Here is a 17,842-nt window from a genome sequence, read left to right as displayed (position 1 = left end):
GGGAAGCCTGCAAACACAATCTGAGTGAAATGGCAGCACTCTTCCTATTAGTGATACATTGGAGATAGAACACAGCCATAATGGCTAGTAACCATTGGTAGCCTTATCCCCCATGGATTTTTCAAGTTCTCTCTTAAAGTATTATTTTTGAGGTGAGGTAACCAGAACTGTACACAGTATTTAAACTGTGGTCTCATCACAGATTTGTATGACATCATGATACTGGCAGTCTTATTTATCTCTTGGCTAATGAATTCCTAGCAACAGAATTCACCTTTTTCATAATTGCTGCACGCTCATCTGCTTAAATGGGACTTTCTTCCAGGTAAAGGTAAACAGGACTGCAGCCTTAAAATCCCATTAGACTTTGTGGCCATGCAGGCCATCTCAGCAGAAACTCAGAATTCATCATTATTGAAACAAGTCCAAAAACTCCCCAAAACATGCGAAAATCAATAGGATTTTATTGACACATTCTGCCAGAAAACTCACTGAAATGTATAAAGTGGATGTTTCTTAGGTAATCGGACATACAGTGTATTGCACTGATTTGTTAACTAACAGAATAATTGCTTCAACATACAGGATGTTCACAATGTTACAGACACACACACACATACAAATCCCTCTATTTTAAAGTTTAATCAAAAACAGAGAATTGGGCATGGGAAATGAAGTGATTTGTGCCAGTCCTAAGTGATTTAATGTGCCTCATCTTGATGCATCTTTTCAGAATTACTTTCTGCAGTTATGTTAGTTAAACCACACAAATGGAGGAAATCATGAATGCTTATTAAATAACAATAATAAAATCCTCACATTCTGTTTCACTGCATAATCCTGGAGTGCTTAACAAATGTTCATGACACTAACTCTTCTTTAGAGCTCATCCCAACGCCATTTATAACCCTTCACCAACCAGATGCCCTCCCAGCTGTTCTGGACTACAACTGCCATCAGCCTCAGCCAGCATGTGTTTACTGGGGCTGATGGGATCTGTAGTCCAAAACAGCTGCAAGTTTGCAAATACTGGCTTAGCTGATTGCTAAGATAAGTTTGGCTAGGCCAAAACAAAGGGCTGCTTTCTCTAGCAACTGTTTGTGGCACCAGAGGAAGGCCTTGTGAGCTTGACATGCCATAATGATTATGAAAGAATGGATAGGAGTGCATGTGACAAATCTCCCCATAATTAAATACTGCATCGTTCAAGGGTTTAAAGCTCGTGCAACTACCACTGAAGCTTGTGCGTTTCCAACAGGGCCTGCCAGCTCTCTGAATGCATGGCTGTGTTTGAAAAAGGCTGTTTCACAGAGAGCCAGACTAGATGGTTGAACAGTAAGACTTATGATGACTCCCAAGCCTCTCCCCAACACAATCCCAAGTGCTCCTGCAGGATCTGAAGAAATGAGGTCACATTCATAAAGCCCCAGCATACAGTACTTTTAGAAGTCAGAGTTTCCATTGTCATACACACATATCAAATTAACTAAAAGACAAATGCTTGTCAATGTAAATCTGCACCGATCAATCAGTGGCTTTACTGAAGGGGAGAAATCTGCAATGGTATCATAATTCTGGATTCCATTTCCTGAATAAGGGGCACTGGAAAGGAGAAAGAAATTGTGTTAGCACTTTAAAAAAAAAATGCTAATGCAAGATATTACAAATGAAACATGGGGGGATTTTGTAGCCATCAAAGCATTAGACTAGGAAGCAGGACCGGTTCTAGGATTTGGGGGACCCCAGAGAAAGGGAAGCTCAATGGGGCCATCTTAACCTAGGAGAGGAAAGACAAATCTCTCACATTAGCAGGTTTTTGGGTAACTGCCACTGCCACACAGGTACTAAACTGTTGAAAGGTGTTGATACTTTTTCAAGCAAAGGGTTCCATTTCCAACTTGGCAATTTTCTGGGGGCTATATGCTTATGGTGGTTGGGCCCAAAGCCCAAAGTGGGCACAGCAATGAATATAAGTTTAATCTTTGTATAGAAGGCAACTTTCTACATATACATTTACAGTTGGAGAACAGCCTTTACCAAAGGTGTCATGGGCTTTGAAGACATTCAAACTCGGGACGTAAGGGAGAAATGTGCTAAGAGGAAGGCACACTTGGCAAATCCACACCATGATCAATTCCCGCCCGGAAACCAATGTCCCCACTGTGGAAGGACGTGTGGATCCAGAATTGGCCTCCACAGTCGCTTACGGATTCATTTTTAGAACCATTTTTATGGAAGACAATCTTACTCGGCTACAAGTGATTGCCAAAGAAGAAGAAGGCAATTTTCTACATATACATGCCCCTCTTCACCCTCTGTTCAGGCAATCAAGTGTCAAGACCACATTCCAGCCAGGCAAAAACACTCCAAGGTAGTAGGACTGGTGAGATGTGTGACTAGGAAGGAGTGTGGCCTGGGGAGAGTTCTGAGGACTGTGTTTGGTCCTTAGGCCTGAGGATCACCACCCCCGTGTTACCTGTATAGTATACCAGCTCATCCCAACCAGGCTTGTGCCATGCGGCGTTCCTGATATCTTCTCTTGTCTGGAGATCTTTGTACGCTGGAAGTGTTGGGGGGGGGGAATAATTTGGAACTATCAGTGTCTTGATGTCCATCAGCACCTTTCTCTCAAATACAGCAACATACCATAAACAAAGCACCAGAGGGGAAACCTCATTAAAACCCTAAACTGTTATTTACTGCCATGGCTCTATCCACCCTGCTCTAAGGAGCCTTGGAAACTGTACTGCTATGAGGAGGGAAGGGTCATATCAGTTTCACACAACTGCTTGTCCTGTTGGAAGGGAGAGCAGATTGAGAGTGGCTGGGGGGACCCAGCCAGATGGGCGGGGTATAAATAATAAATTATTATTATTATAAAAGGGAGATAGGAAGCTATCTTAATCCAAGTTAGATCAGTGGTCCACCTATGCTTAATATTTTCAACACTGGGATATAATATTGTCCAGGGTCTAGGCAGGGGGATTTCATGTTCCCTACCTGGAGTTGCCAGGAACTGAACCTGAGACCTTTTGCATACAAAACAGGTGCTCTGCCACAGAGCTACAGTCCTTCCCCAGATTTCTCAGGTCCAGGACGACCTACCCCAAAGGTGATGAACCATGTAAAGCTGCCCAATCTGTGAGAAAAAGCCACCAACAGCTTCTTTGTCATCCTGCCGGAAACCAATGGCACGAGCCCTGGAAGATAGAATATATATGTATTACAAACAAGACATGAGTGCTGGGGCTGAGACAATTACAAAGGTAACTATCATATGGAACAGTACTAGAAAGAATGCAGCAAGGATCTACTAATTCCATCAGTGCACAACATTATAATAACATAACCCCCTTGGTATTCAGAGCTAGAGAAATATTTCAGAGGGCTAGAAGCCTGCATGAATTCTTAATATTACAGCATCTGATATAACTTCACACAAAGAGTAAAGATAGCCCACGTTGGCCCACAGGGAAAATGCGAAAAGGACATTCAAAGTTCAGGCCAATAATAATATTACAAAAAATATCACAAGCTTTTCAGTTTCCCTAAAACTCTTTATCAGGCTAGATTGTAAACAAAGTAACAGAAAGAAATTATGATGGTAGTGCCATGTGTCTGCATCTGGTGATAATCTTAAAGACAAAATCTGAGACATAGGCAGGCATTTAAATGAGACCCTTTAGGTGCTGTGGAAGTATCAGGCACTACCTTCCACCTTTGCCAACATAAAAGACTGATTAGTTTCTCTTTATTACTGTTTCCCACCTATCAATGGTCCTGTGCATTTCACCTAAGGGTAGAGACAGATGTGGCCAATGGCCACTTCTTCTGTTTCCAGAGATGGGGAGTCAGACACTGTTATGCTTTATGTTTCCAGCAGGCTTGTTGCAACTTGCTCTCTCTCAGCAGATGCAGACTCAATTAATTATCATCAGTCAAAATTTCTGGTGAATTCTCCATTAGATGGCAATTAAAACTTGACTAATAGTCACCACTGTCTGAAAGGAACTTAGCAGAGATTATATTATCAGTCATGCTCATTGGGAGGCATATCCTCTGCCCACCCCACCATTTATTCCTGAAAATGTGGAGTCCTGTTTTGTTTCTCCAGAGTGCAACTCTGAAATTTTATTTTCCCATGCATAGGGTGTTCTCTGCCTCCTGGGTGTTCACTGTCCGTATGTGTCAGCAAACACAGTTAATCAAACAACAGGCAAGATCGCTGAACAGGAGGACGTGACCCTAAACAGGAATTCCAGTGCCCATCTACTATGAAAAAGTCCTTTGACTGGGTATGGTATTTACAACAACAGTCCCTACTGCCTGTTCCTTTCCAGGGTCCAGCTCCAGGAAAAATGAGCTTTGCAGGTTTTCAGAAGAAGTCAGCTGCGCACCGTGCCAACTGGATGGCTGCTGTGACATCATGAACCCCTCATCCCCAGTGATTTGAAAAACTTAAAAAACCAACCAGATTCTGTGCCTAGCTAGTGTACCTTTTTATCTGGCCTGCAGCCTCACCTCTTCCACCCCACTCCACCCTGTCCTCTGCTCTGCCACAATTTCCTCTTCTGCAGGTAACACCTTGAATTCAAGCTGAGCTGCAAAGGAAATATCTTCCTTTGCAGATGTGGCTTGAATCCAAACTGCTACTGCAAAGGAAGAAAGAAAAGAATCCAGAGCACACTTTCATCTGTAATCAACGCACATGGCAAGTCCAAGTGATTGACAAATGGGCAGCTCTGTCCATGTCTCAAAATGGTATTTGGAATTGAGGGGAGCCCAGCATAGCAAGGGACACTTACCAGTAGTTGCCCCATTCAATCATTGTTCCAGGCTGGGGGGATAAAAGAAATACAGAGCAGGTGACTCTAAGAGAATGATACCCTCCATTCCCTCCCCCGTTGCAATTGGGAAGTAGATGTGGGCTTTCTCTCCTGCCTCCAGAAAGGTTTTTGGATTCTAATCAGTAACAAAAAAGACTCAACCCAAAAGACACGGGGCAATTACGGTACGTAATTACTTTAAGACCAGAATTCCTCAAATACTTTTTTCAATGTCCCAATTTTCATTTCCAGTGCCTGTTGACATTGATAGGGAGCATTTCTGTCAGAAATATGATATATACACTGAATATATTTGATAAATACACAATAAGCTTGCTTCTCAGTAAAAACATATAGGATTGCACTGTTAGCAAATGCAACCTTTACTGTTCAAAAGGCAGAACTTCTAAGAGAAAAAAGGAAAATCAATGAAAAAGAGTGGCAATGTGCTCTCTGTTATCCTTTTCGGGCAGGAATCAACCTGCTAACTTGTCTACCAGATGGATTCTCATAACAAATTTAAAGGCTAGCCTGACAAAGAGTGAATGCAGTCTCGCTCTTAAAGGTCTCATGAACGCAAGGACACACACAGAGAGAGGGAGGGAGGGAGGGAGGGAGGGAGGGAATGACTATTCTATGAATACATAAAGACACTCACACGGAGTTGATAAGACCTCAGTTCGTAGATATTAGGCCCTGTCCTCGGAACAGGCTCATTCCAAAAACTGAACTCCAACAGCAGCTGATTCTTGCGGGAGAGAAGCATGTTTCCCCTCTCTTTGCGAAACTCCCCAAACCCCTAAAAATAAAATGAAAAATCCTTACAATGACAAGGCAAGATCACATGCATTTATTTTTTTAAATTATCTAGTTTATGCTTCATCTGTCCGGATATTAAGAGCTTAATACTAGGAGGACACAAAATGTAAAGAGTGTATCCTGGTTTGATACACAAACTATGGGAGACCTTGACAATGGAGGGTTTTTTTGCAATAAACTGTTAAATTTGAGAGGCAAAGTGACTTTTAAGGGTCAGGCTGATGAAGTCCAATCTTTTATGCTAGTACTTACCTTATCATGTCGAAGCTTACTCATGACCTCTGTAAGAGCTGGATAGCCTCCCTCATACCGCCACAGATGAACTGAAATGAAAAGTGGCATATTTAAGAGTCTCCCTTCCCTACTGGAAATTCAAAACAGACTCCTCAAACGTCAGCTTCTTCCTGGCCAAATCTTGTATCCCAATGTCATTTCACCTAGCTCTTTCTTTCCAATCCTGGTGGCCACCAGCACCCTTTTCCCAGCACACCATGAGAGCGGTTAGCCCTCTCACTTTCTCTCAGTGCCTAGGAACATGCCTTATGCTGAATCAGATTGTTCATCCATCTAGCTCAGTACTGTTTATACTGACTGGTTGCGGCTCTCCAGGATTTATTCACTGGTCACTGTCCTTCCTTAAGCCTATACAGTGGTACCTCGGGTTACAGACGATTCAGGTTACATATGCTTCAGGTTACTGGCTCCGCTACAGGCTCCAGAAATAGTACCTCGGGTTAAGAACTTTGCTTCAGGATGAGAACAGAAATCGTGTGGCGGTGGCGCAGCAAGCCCCATTAGCTAAAGTGGTGCTTCAGGTTAAGAACAGTTTCAGGTTAAGAACGGACCTCCAGAACGAATTAAGTTCTTAAGCCGAGGTACCACTGTATAATTTTCTTTCTCCACCAGCAGAAGTCAGAGGCCACACAAAAAAGATAAATGGGACAATGCCCTGGGGAAGATATCCTACACAAGCCCCACTGAAATGAATGTGTGTGTTTGGGTGGGGGCGGGCAGCAAAGAGTGGCTGTAAACCACCTAGAGGCTTTCTGTTGAGTAAGTAGTAAATAAAGTTTGTAAAAAGAAAAAAGAAAAGAAAGAACCATAGCTCTACCACAAGCCCACTTCCAAAGATTTTACCAGTCAGAGGAAGGCTGCAAACTGTCACCCAGTCACTCAGGCCTTTCTGATACAGAATTTGAGCCAGCATCATCTGCCAAGAAGGTCGTGTGGACCATGAAATTGGCCAGTCCCCTGAAAGAACTGCAAGAAGACCCGTCTAAGATGGGGAGTGTCTACACTTGGGAGTGGCACGTCCAAACATGGGAGTAGCAACTCTGAATGTGTCTGAACCAGCCTGCCAGCTATGCAAGGGTGTATATTCACAGGAGCTGAATATACCATTTGATGGTTCTGCAGTGCCTGGGCCTGTGCCAGAGCAGCACCTTTACATTCCCTGCAACCTTGCCTGAAGAACATTCAGGCAAGGTTACATTGGGGACATAAGGATTCTGTTGAGGCTGAGTTTTGATGGAGAAAATGTCCATTTTCTCTGGGAATCTTCCTGGGCTTGTTAGAGGTTCTCTGCTGGTGTTGGTTGTCCACTGTCCCCAGACCTTGCCCCATATCCTGCAGGTTCCCATCCTGGCTGGAAGAGGGCCCCTATCACAAGCACACATCATTAGCGCAGTTGTGCATTCTGTTGTACGTCTTATCTCCTACCAGCCTGATCTTGCTCTCCGTACCACGTGTTCCACGTCCCCACCAGTGTACATGGATATTCCTTCCCTTCGTGGATCTTTGGCAGCACCTCTTGACTTTAAAAAAAGCAGAAGCAAAATGGAACATAATTACAATAACCATTCCATCAAGCTGAAGGAGAGAAAAGAGATGGGGTTGCAGGCCTCTTGATCGGCTCCAATGGAACACCAACAACTTTTCCATCTACTTGAAATCTATCCATTCCAGTCTGAATTTGCTTTTTCCTCCTCCCAATTCCTTTTCTTTTTGTGTCATGTCTTTCAGATTTAAGCCTGAGGGCAAGGACAGTCTTATCACTGACATTCATAAGCTGCTCTGGGAACAATTTTTAGCTGATAAAAATGTTTTTATCAAATCAATAACATTCCCATGTGTTTCCTATGTTATGAGTTACCCAAGTGTCATCTAGTCCAACCCCTTGAAACACAGCAATAACAGCTAAAGAATCCCTGACAGATTGCCATCCACCCTGTTTAAAAACCTCCAATGAAGGAGAGTCCACCACCTTCCAAGGTAGTCTGTTCCATTGTCAAACAGCCAGTGTTCGAAATCTGCCAGGCATGAGGTGCATTTTGCACCTGGCTATCGGCCATTTGCAACCAAGGACCATCTGGAAATGCATGCCTATGGATCTTTCAGTCTTGACTGTTTTCACACACTAGCAACACATTCTGTAGAATTCTATCCATTGTATTTTATCTGCACAATCAGAGCTGTCTGCCCCCAAAAAGGGAACTAGGCATTCTGTTTTGATACTGCAATCCTGATTTAATGAGCCATTTTGTGCCTAGCTTAAATATCTGAGTTTCTAACACTGCGAACAGCTCTTACTGCCAGGAAGTTCTTCCTAATGTTTAGTCATTTTCTTGTCTTTCGAATCCATCGGTACAGACCCTACCCTCTGCAGCAGCAGAAAACAACCTTGCTCCATCTTCCATGTGACAGCCCTTCAGATATTTGAGGATGACCATCATTTCACCTCTCAGCCTTCTAACCTCCAGACTAAACATACACAACGCTTCTCATAATGTTTGGTTTCCAGACACTTTATCATATCAGTCACCCTCCTCTGCACCCGTTCCAGCTGGTGAATATCCTTCTTAAATTTATATTGCATACATTTGTGGTACAGAAATTAACAACAAACCCAAGAGATGCACAAATGTTGGTTGGCTCACCAGCCAGCCCTTTTCTGTTGTGGATGCTAACTTAAGGTTATCAGATGTCCCCGTTTCCTGGGGACAGTCCCCGGATTTACAAATCAGTTCCCTGACAAAATCCATCTATTTAATAGGAAGTTGAAAAGTATCCCCGGATTCATTGAGAAAAATCTGGTAGCCTTATGCTAACTCTTCAGTCTCCCTTGAATAGTCTAGCATATACCTGGTGAAGAGGCAGACTTTTCTCTCATTTGCATAAGGTATGGTATATAAAGGAAGTGAGGGACTGCCAGTGTCTCTACTGAGACTTGGAAGACCCCACCCACCACCGCTGTGTTCTCTCTTCTCCTAACCACAGCACCAAAAAAACTGCCAGGGTGGCAATGACCTGTGTGCTGCTGGGTAGTTGCCATCAATGAGCTTAAAGAGAGCTTTTAAGTACTGCAATCAAGATGAAAGCTACCATAACAAGATAGGCTTAGCAGCAGGGCAAGGGATATGGTGCCAGATTCACCACTTCCCCAGCCCAGTTAGGATTCCTCTGCCCCTTCCTAATCCTATGCAAGTTTACTCAGAAGTAATTCTCACTGAATCCAGTGAACTGTATACTGAGGTAAGTTTGTATGAGTTTAGTAACTAACAAGGCTCCAGATTTTAACCCCCCAAATGTTCCAGCATAGCATTCAGACTTACCAAAGCTTGTTGTAGGATTCTAGGCATTCTGGTTTGACATTGTGAACTGAAACAGAAAAAGTCATCATTAAATGCTGAAAGAAAAAAAGAAGACAAGGGAGAAATATAAAAAGAAATATAAAGAAGACAAGGGAGAAATATAAAAAACAGCAGCTCACACTGTATTTTATAAAGACTGCTGGTCTCCCGTTTGGCTAAGAGGTTGGAGTGAGCATCTTTCCTGGGATCAACTTTGCGGACAAAAAGTGATTTTAACCAGCTGTCTTCTGCGGATCGGCTGTTTGACGACACAAGGCCCCTGCAAGTGAGCAAGACAAACATTGTTCTAGAACTTGTGTAAGCTTCATTCCTGATTCATTTTTATCATGACTGAGAAGTAGTGCAGCAAAGAGCAGATTCCTGATTAGCCTCCCAGCTACTGGAAGGTGTTTTTCACATTATCTCTGGAATACACAAGATTCACTTACCTTTAATTCAACCTGACTACATTAATCTTAGTTTACTAATCATAGGAGTTTGAGCTGACTCATCAGTAGATCAGCAGACCAATCTTATGAAAGTTTAATCAGAATGAAGTCCCATTATGTTCAGCAGGACTTACCCCAAAGTTAATATGCATTGGACTTCAGCCAAAATATTAAAAATGTATATATGACAAAGTAGTCATAAAGAAAACAAAGACAGCATTTTTTAATAGTTGTTGCTTGCCTCCCCGCTTCTCTCATAGACAACCAGGGAGGCCTCATCTTGCCAAGGCCATTTGCTTATACAAGAACTTGTATTATTAGCTACTTTTAAATTTGCCAACCAATTAATCTGGTGGCATCTTTTTAGTCAATCAAAATATTTTTAATCAAATCATTCAACCAGTTATTTGAGTACTAAAAGGTAAAGGTAAAAGACCCCTGGACGGTTAAGTCCAGTCAAAGGCGACTATGGGATTGCGGCGCTCATCTCACTTTCAGGCCAAGGGAGCCAGTGTTTGTCCACAGACATGTGGCCAGCATGACTAAACCGCTTCTGGCACAATGGAACACCATGACGGAAACCAGAGCACATGGAAATGCCGTTTACCTTCCCGCCACAGCGGTACCTATTTGAGTACAAGGACTGCTTCTACCCATATATTGAGCACCATTGTCCAGTTCTTCTGCCACCACACCCCATACATGTCAGAATCATAAAATTGTAAAGTTGAAAGAGTTATCTAGTCCAACCCCCCTGCAATGTAGGAACATATGCGGATCAAACCTGCAACCTTGGCATTAGCAGCACCATGCTCTAACCAACTGAACTATCCAGGCTGATACATGTAAGTGAGCTCTAGTTCATGAAAGCTTATACCATAATAAAAGTTTGTCAGACTTTAAGGTACTACAGATCTATTTTGTGTAACAGGCTAAGATAGTTACTTCTCTGGAAAATGAAATTAGAGTTTTTCCATTGTGTGGAGCTATGATATACCAGTATAAACTGGAAGTAAAAGTAATCTCAAAAGCTTCATTTTAATTAAGTCTGGGGCAGAAACCAGAGAGCAGTAACAGCTGTTGTTCAGGAGTTTTTGCTTGTCTACTGATTTACTGGGGAGAGGATTAGTTAAAGCTTTCAAGCATACTTATAATACCCAAATATTTGCAGTAACAAAATTGTACTGTGTGACACAACTGAAAATCAAAGATGAAACTGAAATCAAACCCACAAACCTCCAAACTACACTACTTGTTATCTTGAGGAAGACAGTATATCTAATTTCCCACCATTTGTGTCCTGGAGTGCATGTATCCTTATCTTCCATGAAAGTCAGGGAGGATTATGTGATGGTTACAGAGTTTGCCGAAAGTAAAAGTGTTAAGCAAAACCACATCCTTATTCACACGCTAGCAGAACTCTTCCCAAGGGGTGGGAAAATCCTAGGCAACTGAAAAAGTTGATATTGGAGAATAATTAATTTTTCAACCCTAAACAACATTTGCTTCTAGAAACCTAAAGCATTTTTCAATTTAGTTTAGGTTGCTGTCTTGACCATGTCATGATACAGCTTTACAGATTGGTTGGAACAGCATGCATCAGTTATAGGCAACAAAATCAATAAGCAATCATTTGTTATAATACATGAGTATTTAAATCTATCTGACTCAATTGCAAGAGCTCATGAAGTGGCAGATATCTCTCCACCTCCAATTAAAAACTCTATTTCTTTTGAATTAAGATAGGAAGGCAGCTGAGAGGAATATACAGCTCTTCCCTCCTGGTAAATGGGACACTAGAATAAATAGCAGGTATCATTATCAGCATAGTTATTTATTTAATAACATTTATATATATTCAACTTGATTGTTAAAAACAACAACCTCAGAAAGGTTTAGAAACATAGGAAGTGTTCCTGTTAACATTTATCCAGAACACAGAAGGCATTTTTTAGAATCTTTAATTGCATTTGCTTATTTTATCAATTATAGTGATTTTTACCACCATCCCTTGAAGCAAGTTCCCAGGCCACATAAGTAAATTTGGTTGGGGTCCTTAAAAAAAATCAATCCACTCATATCTCACCCTTCCTCCTGAAAGAACCCAGGGTGGCTCATTATCATTATTGCTTAGGACCCAAAGGAAAGTGAAAAAAACCCCACTGAATAAATAAAGCTACCATTGTTGTTGTTATTATTATTTCAATTGGCATTATTTCAGTCCCAAAAATAACTTCATAGGACCAATAACCAACAATATATTTAGTCTCCAGGCAAAAACATTTTCTCATGAAACCTTTGGCTTTTAATTAATTACCTGAGGCCTTTTTGCATGGGTGGGATGATTTAATCCATCTTAAAAAAACAGAATTGTCTTTATTTTTATTTTCCCCCATATGCTTAAAATATTACAAGTCCGTTTGTGCTGCCGTGGCAAAAAAGCAGCTAATAAATTTAATAAATAACAACGATCATACAAGATGTCATACAACAACAGTAATAATACAATGTGAGAAAGGAAAAGAGGTGTGGGGGGTCTCTCCGTCCCCCATAATTTAGATGGGAGTGTGTGGAGGATTAGCCAAGAGATTAATGGGGTGACCCCCTACAATGGGGTGGGGACAAGAGTTAATAATAGGTGGGGGCTCCGAGGTAGAAAGAACACACCGTAAAATATGTGGAGGCGGACACACACAATATATATATATGTGTGTGTAAAAGACGCTGTTTATTGAATAATATGAGCGGGGAAGACAAGAGACGATGAGACCCCCCCCCCCCATTCCCACAATTGATTACTCTGAAGCGCTGTTGGGGGAGGAAGCAATAAACCACCTGACCAGCCCGTGACCTTGAGCCGCGAGGAGGGGGAGGAAAGAGCGCGCGCCAAAAAGAAAAGGCTCTCCTCTCCCCCCCACCCGTCGCTCGACCTTCCCGCCACTTTTCACCCCTCCCTCCCCGGCAGCTTCCCCCTCACCTGAGGAAAAAAAGGCGGGAACGGCCCCCTTGAGCTGGGAAGGCGCTGAGGCGGAGGCGGCCGCCGCTCCCCCGCCGCAGCAGCAGCAGCGCCCCGGCCGCCATCTTGACCACCTCAACCTGAGGGGACGGCGCGGGGGAAAAGGAAGGGGAAATGGGGGCGCAGTGCCCCCCACTAGCCACTAGAGGGAGCCTTCCCCCCCTCACCGTGAAGGACGGAGTTGAGGAGGGGGACACGGAAAGGTTTCTCTCTCTCCCCCGCCCAACGCCGCACATTTCTTCGACGAAGGTCTCAAAGGCGCAGCGCCATTAAGCTGAGGCGACTCTAGCCAAGGTGCAACCCCAGAACCTTGCTGGGGGGTTGAACACAGTGTGAGGGATTGAAAAATAAACAGTTTAGTTCCCCTCGAGGGGGGCTGCCCTACGTGGATCCTAAAGTGCCACCTTGCTCCTCTTAGAGCCTATTATTTAAATTGTTCTAATAGACCTGAGAAAAAGCCCCTTCTGAACATGGGCAGAGTGCATTTTTTGTTCACAAAGGGCACCACAGACTAGGCCTACAGAGGGCTCCTGTGGTTGTGTAGAGGGCGCTCACCCCCACCAAAAGAAAGCATTTTTTAAATGTAATTATTTTTCAAATCCAGTGCAAAACATGAAAACCATTGCAGATTAAGGAAGTGGCACTTGTATACCATTTGCACAAAACCCTCAGCCTGAGGAAGGGCTAAAGAAGACATTCTGGTCTAGAACAAAAGTCTGCATAATCCATAAATTTGGAAAGTGGATATCCTTCTGATGTCAGATTTGTTTGTAGATGTAATAAAATGCCCAGCCAGCTTTAAATGCATCTTTTGTGTTTTTCTCCAGCCATGCACAATGTTTGCATAATTTTTTTCAATTAAGGCAATTATCATACTGATGCCACTTAGTGCGAACACCCGATCAGCATAGTCACAGCAGTCCACACTATTAAACTAGTACAGTACAGTAAGTCAAAATGGCCCCTATTTGGCCCTTCCAAAATTTGCAGGTAGCTGCTGCAACAAAGAAGTATCATATTAAAGTCTTGCTTTGTAAATCTGCACTCTCCACTGTAATAAATTTAGTAAAAAGTATTTTTAAAACATCTAATTTTTGATAGATTTCCTCCCCACCTCCCAGAAGAACCCATTTGTTTTTTAATACATGGAACAGGAAAAAAACCAATGAACATTTCCCCACCGGCTTTGCATCCAAGTTCTATACATGTGAATGAAACTCTGGCCAGAAAAATTATAGCCAGCTGGCAACTAATTCTGAAACTGGGACAATATTGGTTTGGGAAATCAAGTTTTCTTTTTGGGTGACCCCCTGATAATCCACATTTTTAAAAAATAAAAAACAACCTGTAAAAGCAATATTACTCCCATTAAATTAATTTTATTAGGAGTATATTGTATTATAGTCAACAGGCTTACTGAGATGTAAATTCCACAGAGATCAATAGGATTGCCTGTCTTTACCAGGGAGTAAATTCCATTGAGCTCAGTAATACATTAAAGTAAGCATGTTTAGGATCAGGCAGTTGTTTTTGTAATACTTGCAGCCCAATTGTTGTATAATTATAGTATAATTATTAGGATTATCCTATATAGTTTTATGATTATGTAGTGTGCTGGGTTGGGAACATTTAATAGAAGAGCAGAGCATAATATATCATTTTTACCAGCAGAAAGTGCCCAACATTGCTTTGGTATTATAAGAAACCAAAAATATCAGTACAGTTTTGAAACCAGTACATAAGAAATAGCCTGCTGAATGAGGCCCTTGGCACATTTAGTCCAGCATTCTGTTCTCACAGTGGCCAACGAGATGCCTATGGGAAACAAGCAAGCAGAACATGAGCACAAGAGCCCTCTCCCTCCCTTGAAGGGGCAAAGTCCTCTGGGATGTTTGCCTGTACAAGCACCACTAACAGGAACCTGAGCTGTGCAAGAACATGGAAGAGTGTTTGCTAAGATTACCAGATTTTTTTCAATGAATCCAGGGATACTTTTCAACTTCAATGGATTTTGTATGGGGACTGATTTGTAAATCTGGGGACTGTCGCCGGGAAATGGGGACATCTGGTAACCTTAGTGTTTGCACCATTTTCATTCTTGCGCCTATCCCAGGGGACTATTCCCATGGATCAGATCAGTCTTCCACTGTTTTAATGGTGCCCAGAAACTTACACCCAGAGGCAATTCTCACAGTAGTGCCTGATCCTAAACGTTGTCTCATACCAGCTGAAGTGTTTGGAAAGGTGCTGGGCTCCATCTACCCTGTGCCATAGGAGCCAACTCCTAGGGGCCAAGGTCCCTTTGCCCCCCCATAAAATATTTGAGGGGGCTGGGCCCCCCAAAGTTAATGGGCATTGCCATTCAAATGGTGTGTGTCACATCTTGTGATCAATGATGTGGGGTGGGGCTTACCTGTCCGTCCGTCCCCCAATATTGGATTTCACTGCTTTGCTGCACTGTGAGGTATTAAACATTGTGTATTGTTTTTGGATACCATCAAGCAGAGAGGCCACTTATAAATATTGTAGCAGACCAACTTACACTCACTACTTGAAAGATTTTAAAAGTAAACTGAATGTTTCTGTTGTCCTGTGAGCAGGTTAATTCAAGTTTATTATGAATCATGACAATTTCAGAAAGAACACATAAACATTGTGTTACATACAAGCTCATCCACAGAAGCACATGGAAAGTCTCAGATTATGCTGCCTACCCTGTCCTCACCCCCATCATTTATCTGAAGAAGAAACAGTTAATTCTTGGAGCTTTTCACTAAGGTAACTGGTATCTCTATCGGTCAGGTTTTCTGAGTCCGTTACACTTTCCAGTAGCCTAGTGCCTGCACAAGGCTTCCCCGTCACTGGATCAATGATTTTCCCAACCTTGTACACAATCTCAGCCAGTTCGTGTTTCACGTGCTTGCTCCTCCGTTCGGGCAAAGCTTTTAAGAGAACGATGTCTCCCTCAATGCACTGCTGCTGGGGGTCATGAGCAAAGTATGTTTTCCGCTTGTTATAGAACTGTGGGAGAAGAGAGGAAAGAGCACATGGATTATTCAGTGGTAGGCAAATGATTCAGAGAAACCTGAGTGCCGGCAAGACTGAACCGGGATAGAATTTAGCTGCTCAGCCCTAACATTGACTGAAGTTCTCCATGATACTGGTGTAACTCAACCTCAAAGGAAAGTTTACCTTTAGCAAGTAAGGATCCAGCACCAGCCGCGTCACTCTCACTTTGGCTGTTTTACGCATCTTGGTCCCAATGACTTTCCCTATGATCCATTTTGCGTGGACAGCACCACGCAATGCAGACATGGCTCAGTTACAAACACCCTGAGAAGCAAGAACAAGGTATCATTTTAACAGCCAGTGGCAAAGTACAGCCAAGCCAACACACCTATTATTATTTATAATAACAAGCCTACCTAGATATTTAGAATGCTGATGTGTTTTTAGTTCATTACTGGTTTAAATTTTCTGAATGTTTTCATTGTTTTTACTAATAATTTTGTTGTTTTATGCTTTTTAGAAACCTATCTGATGGAGTTTTTTTAAACAATCAAACAGTAAATAAATTTCATGAAATAAACAAATGAAACAAATAATAAATGTATCTGTTTGGCTTATTTCCTACCCTTCACCAGCAAGTCCCAGGGCAGATCACAGCAATTAAAAAACGTAATATTAAAAACACTTTAAACAACCTTCTTCAGAAACAGCATTTCCCCTTACATTCTAGCCATAAGAAAGGCAGAGGAACACCCCAGGTTTGCTAGTCTTGAAAACCCAGGCTCCCCAAAGTATTAATGCTAGATGCTAGTAAAAATGCTTTAAGACCAGTGCACATCAACACCACATACTAATTGAGAAAGCAGGACAAAATTGTTGCTGTGGAAAAGCTGGTACTGCCAGTGTGTGATGCCTAGATCTTAATCATGAGAAAGGTGTGTTGCAGTACTTTATCTTGATGGCTGTGCTCTGCTTCCACTGTCAGAGGCAGTGATGCTTCTGAATACCAGTTGCTGGAAACCACAAGAGGGGAGAATGCTGTTATGCTCGAATCCCGCTTGTGCGTTTCCCAGAGCCACTGTAAGAACAGAATGCTGGACTAGATTGCCCGCACCCCCGTTGGTCTGATCCAGCAGGTTCTTCTTATGTTGTTAACAGATTTATTGTTAGATTTCAGACCTGGAGGGCCATGAACTCCCCGGCCCTTGATAAAGTATCTCACAAACAGGGATGAGAAAATCCCTCTATGTCTGAGATCCTGGAAAACTGCTGGAGAATAGGTAATGCCACAAAATGATGAACAACCTGACACTACATCCACTGTTTTGTTTTTTAAAAGTTACTAGTCAATAAACAAATAAGCATTGCAGCTGACAATGGCACACAGCTGCATTGGCACACAGCTGCTTGTCAAATATATCCCCATTAAGTGACGTTGCCCCTGAAAACTTGGGGTGCAATTTACGCTTCCACCATAGGATGAAAAAAAGGTGAGAGGAAATTAGGGGGGTTGCAAGCGGACTGGATGAAGATAAGTAGCCCTCCTGCCTCCTAGAATTATAGGGGAGTTTTAGAGGAGCAGAAGCGGCCTTTCCCCTCCGCAGCCCTACGTGAATCTCCACTAGATCGTCCACCTCTGCCTTTGTACCCCAACCAGGTCTCTGCCCCGCAGAGACAGTAAAGCTCCCCACCCCCGCGCCCTCCGCCGCATAAATCCGTTGGAAACTCTTACTGGGTCTCTGTCTCCAGGCTGGAAACGAGAGCCGGGGCCAAGAGAAGGAAAAGGCGGAGCCAGTATCGGAAGTTCCGCGATAGCCCATCTAGGAAGGGAGAGTGGTGTGTGTCTGTAGCCTCCGAGGCCCTTCTGGGATTTGCCTGCGTGGTTTAGCGGGTAAAGCACCGGCGTGCGGAGCAAGAGGATTGATGGTTCGAGGACCAAGCAGGGTTGACGCTAGTAGCTTCTTGTGTTCGGTCTCTATTAATCAGCCGCATATTTTATTCTTCTTAGAGTTGCATTAGTTCATTTGACAGTAGCATCAGAAATAAAATAAAATTAAAATGGTCATTCTTCACAATGGAAAGGGATAGGCTCTT

General features: G+C 42.7%; 2 protein-coding genes and 1 long non-coding RNA gene across 4 annotated transcripts; 1 reads left to right on the top strand and 2 right to left on the bottom strand.

Moving 5' to 3' along the window:
* Positions 1-444: 444 nt before the first annotated feature.
* NIPSNAP2 (nipsnap homolog 2) lies at positions 445-12,831 on the bottom strand. The gene is made up of 10 exons (XM_083588200.1): positions 12,701-12,831; positions 9,415-9,554; positions 9,257-9,302; positions 7,365-7,459; positions 5,898-5,968; positions 5,485-5,625; positions 4,806-4,837; positions 3,106-3,200; positions 2,477-2,560; positions 445-1,602 (listed from the first exon to the last, which is right to left on the bottom strand). The coding sequence occupies exons 1-10, from the start codon at positions 12,802-12,804 to the stop codon at positions 1,538-1,540; spliced, it is 873 nt and encodes a 290-aa protein (XP_083444326.1). The 5' UTR covers positions 12,805-12,831; the 3' UTR covers positions 445-1,537.
* On the top strand, positions 9,427-15,925 carry LOC310750328. Of its 2 annotated transcripts, none has more exons than XR_014542052.1 (3): positions 9,427-9,560; positions 12,706-13,033; positions 15,759-15,925. It is a non-coding gene; the product is annotated as an uncharacterized lncRNA (long non-coding RNA). The 2 variants fall into 2 exon arrangements; XR_014542053.1 differs by lacking the exon at positions 15,759-15,925 and adding an exon at positions 13,192-15,184 and having other exon boundaries at positions 12,706-13,069.
* Positions 15,319-17,576, bottom strand: MRPS17 (mitochondrial ribosomal protein S17). Its single transcript, XM_083588217.1, has 3 exons — positions 17,481-17,576; positions 15,932-16,072; positions 15,319-15,760 (listed from the first exon to the last, which is right to left on the bottom strand). The coding sequence occupies exons 2-3, from the start codon at positions 16,052-16,054 to the stop codon at positions 15,470-15,472; spliced, it is 414 nt and encodes a 137-aa protein (XP_083444343.1). The 5' UTR covers positions 16,055-16,072; positions 17,481-17,576; the 3' UTR covers positions 15,319-15,469.
* Between the last annotated feature and the right edge of the window lie 266 nt (positions 17,577-17,842).

This window comes from Podarcis filfolensis (genome assembly GCF_964270895.1).
Source record: "Podarcis filfolensis genome assembly, chromosome: 15".
Taxonomy (NCBI): Eukaryota; Metazoa; Chordata; class Lepidosauria; order Squamata; family Lacertidae; genus Podarcis; species Podarcis filfolensis.
The sequence above is the reverse complement of the archived record's forward strand: the minus strand, read 5'-3'. Positions and strand labels throughout refer to the sequence as shown.

Excerpts from the sequence above, each read along its gene's own strand:
- NIPSNAP2 (XM_083588200.1), bottom strand. The coding sequence starts at position 12,804 with ATGGCGGCCGGGGCGCTGCTGCTGCTGCGGCGGGGGAGCGGCGGCCGC. Across the intron at positions 5,969-7,364 it reads CGGAGAGCAAGATCAGGCTG|TTCATCTGTGGCGGTATGAG; the intron begins GTAGGAGATAAG and ends TTTTCATTTCAG. Across the intron at positions 5,626-5,897 it reads GTAAGCTTCGACATGATAAG|GGGTTTGGGGAGTTTCGCAA; the intron begins GTAAGTACTAGC and ends TTTTATTTTTAG.
- MRPS17 (XM_083588217.1), bottom strand. The coding sequence starts at position 16,054 with ATGTCTGCATTGCGTGGTGCTGTCCACGCAAAATGGATCATAGGGAAA. Across the intron at positions 15,761-15,931 it reads TGGATCCTTACTTGCTAAAG|TTCTATAACAAGCGGAAAAC; the intron begins GTAAACTTTCCT and ends CTTCTCCCACAG.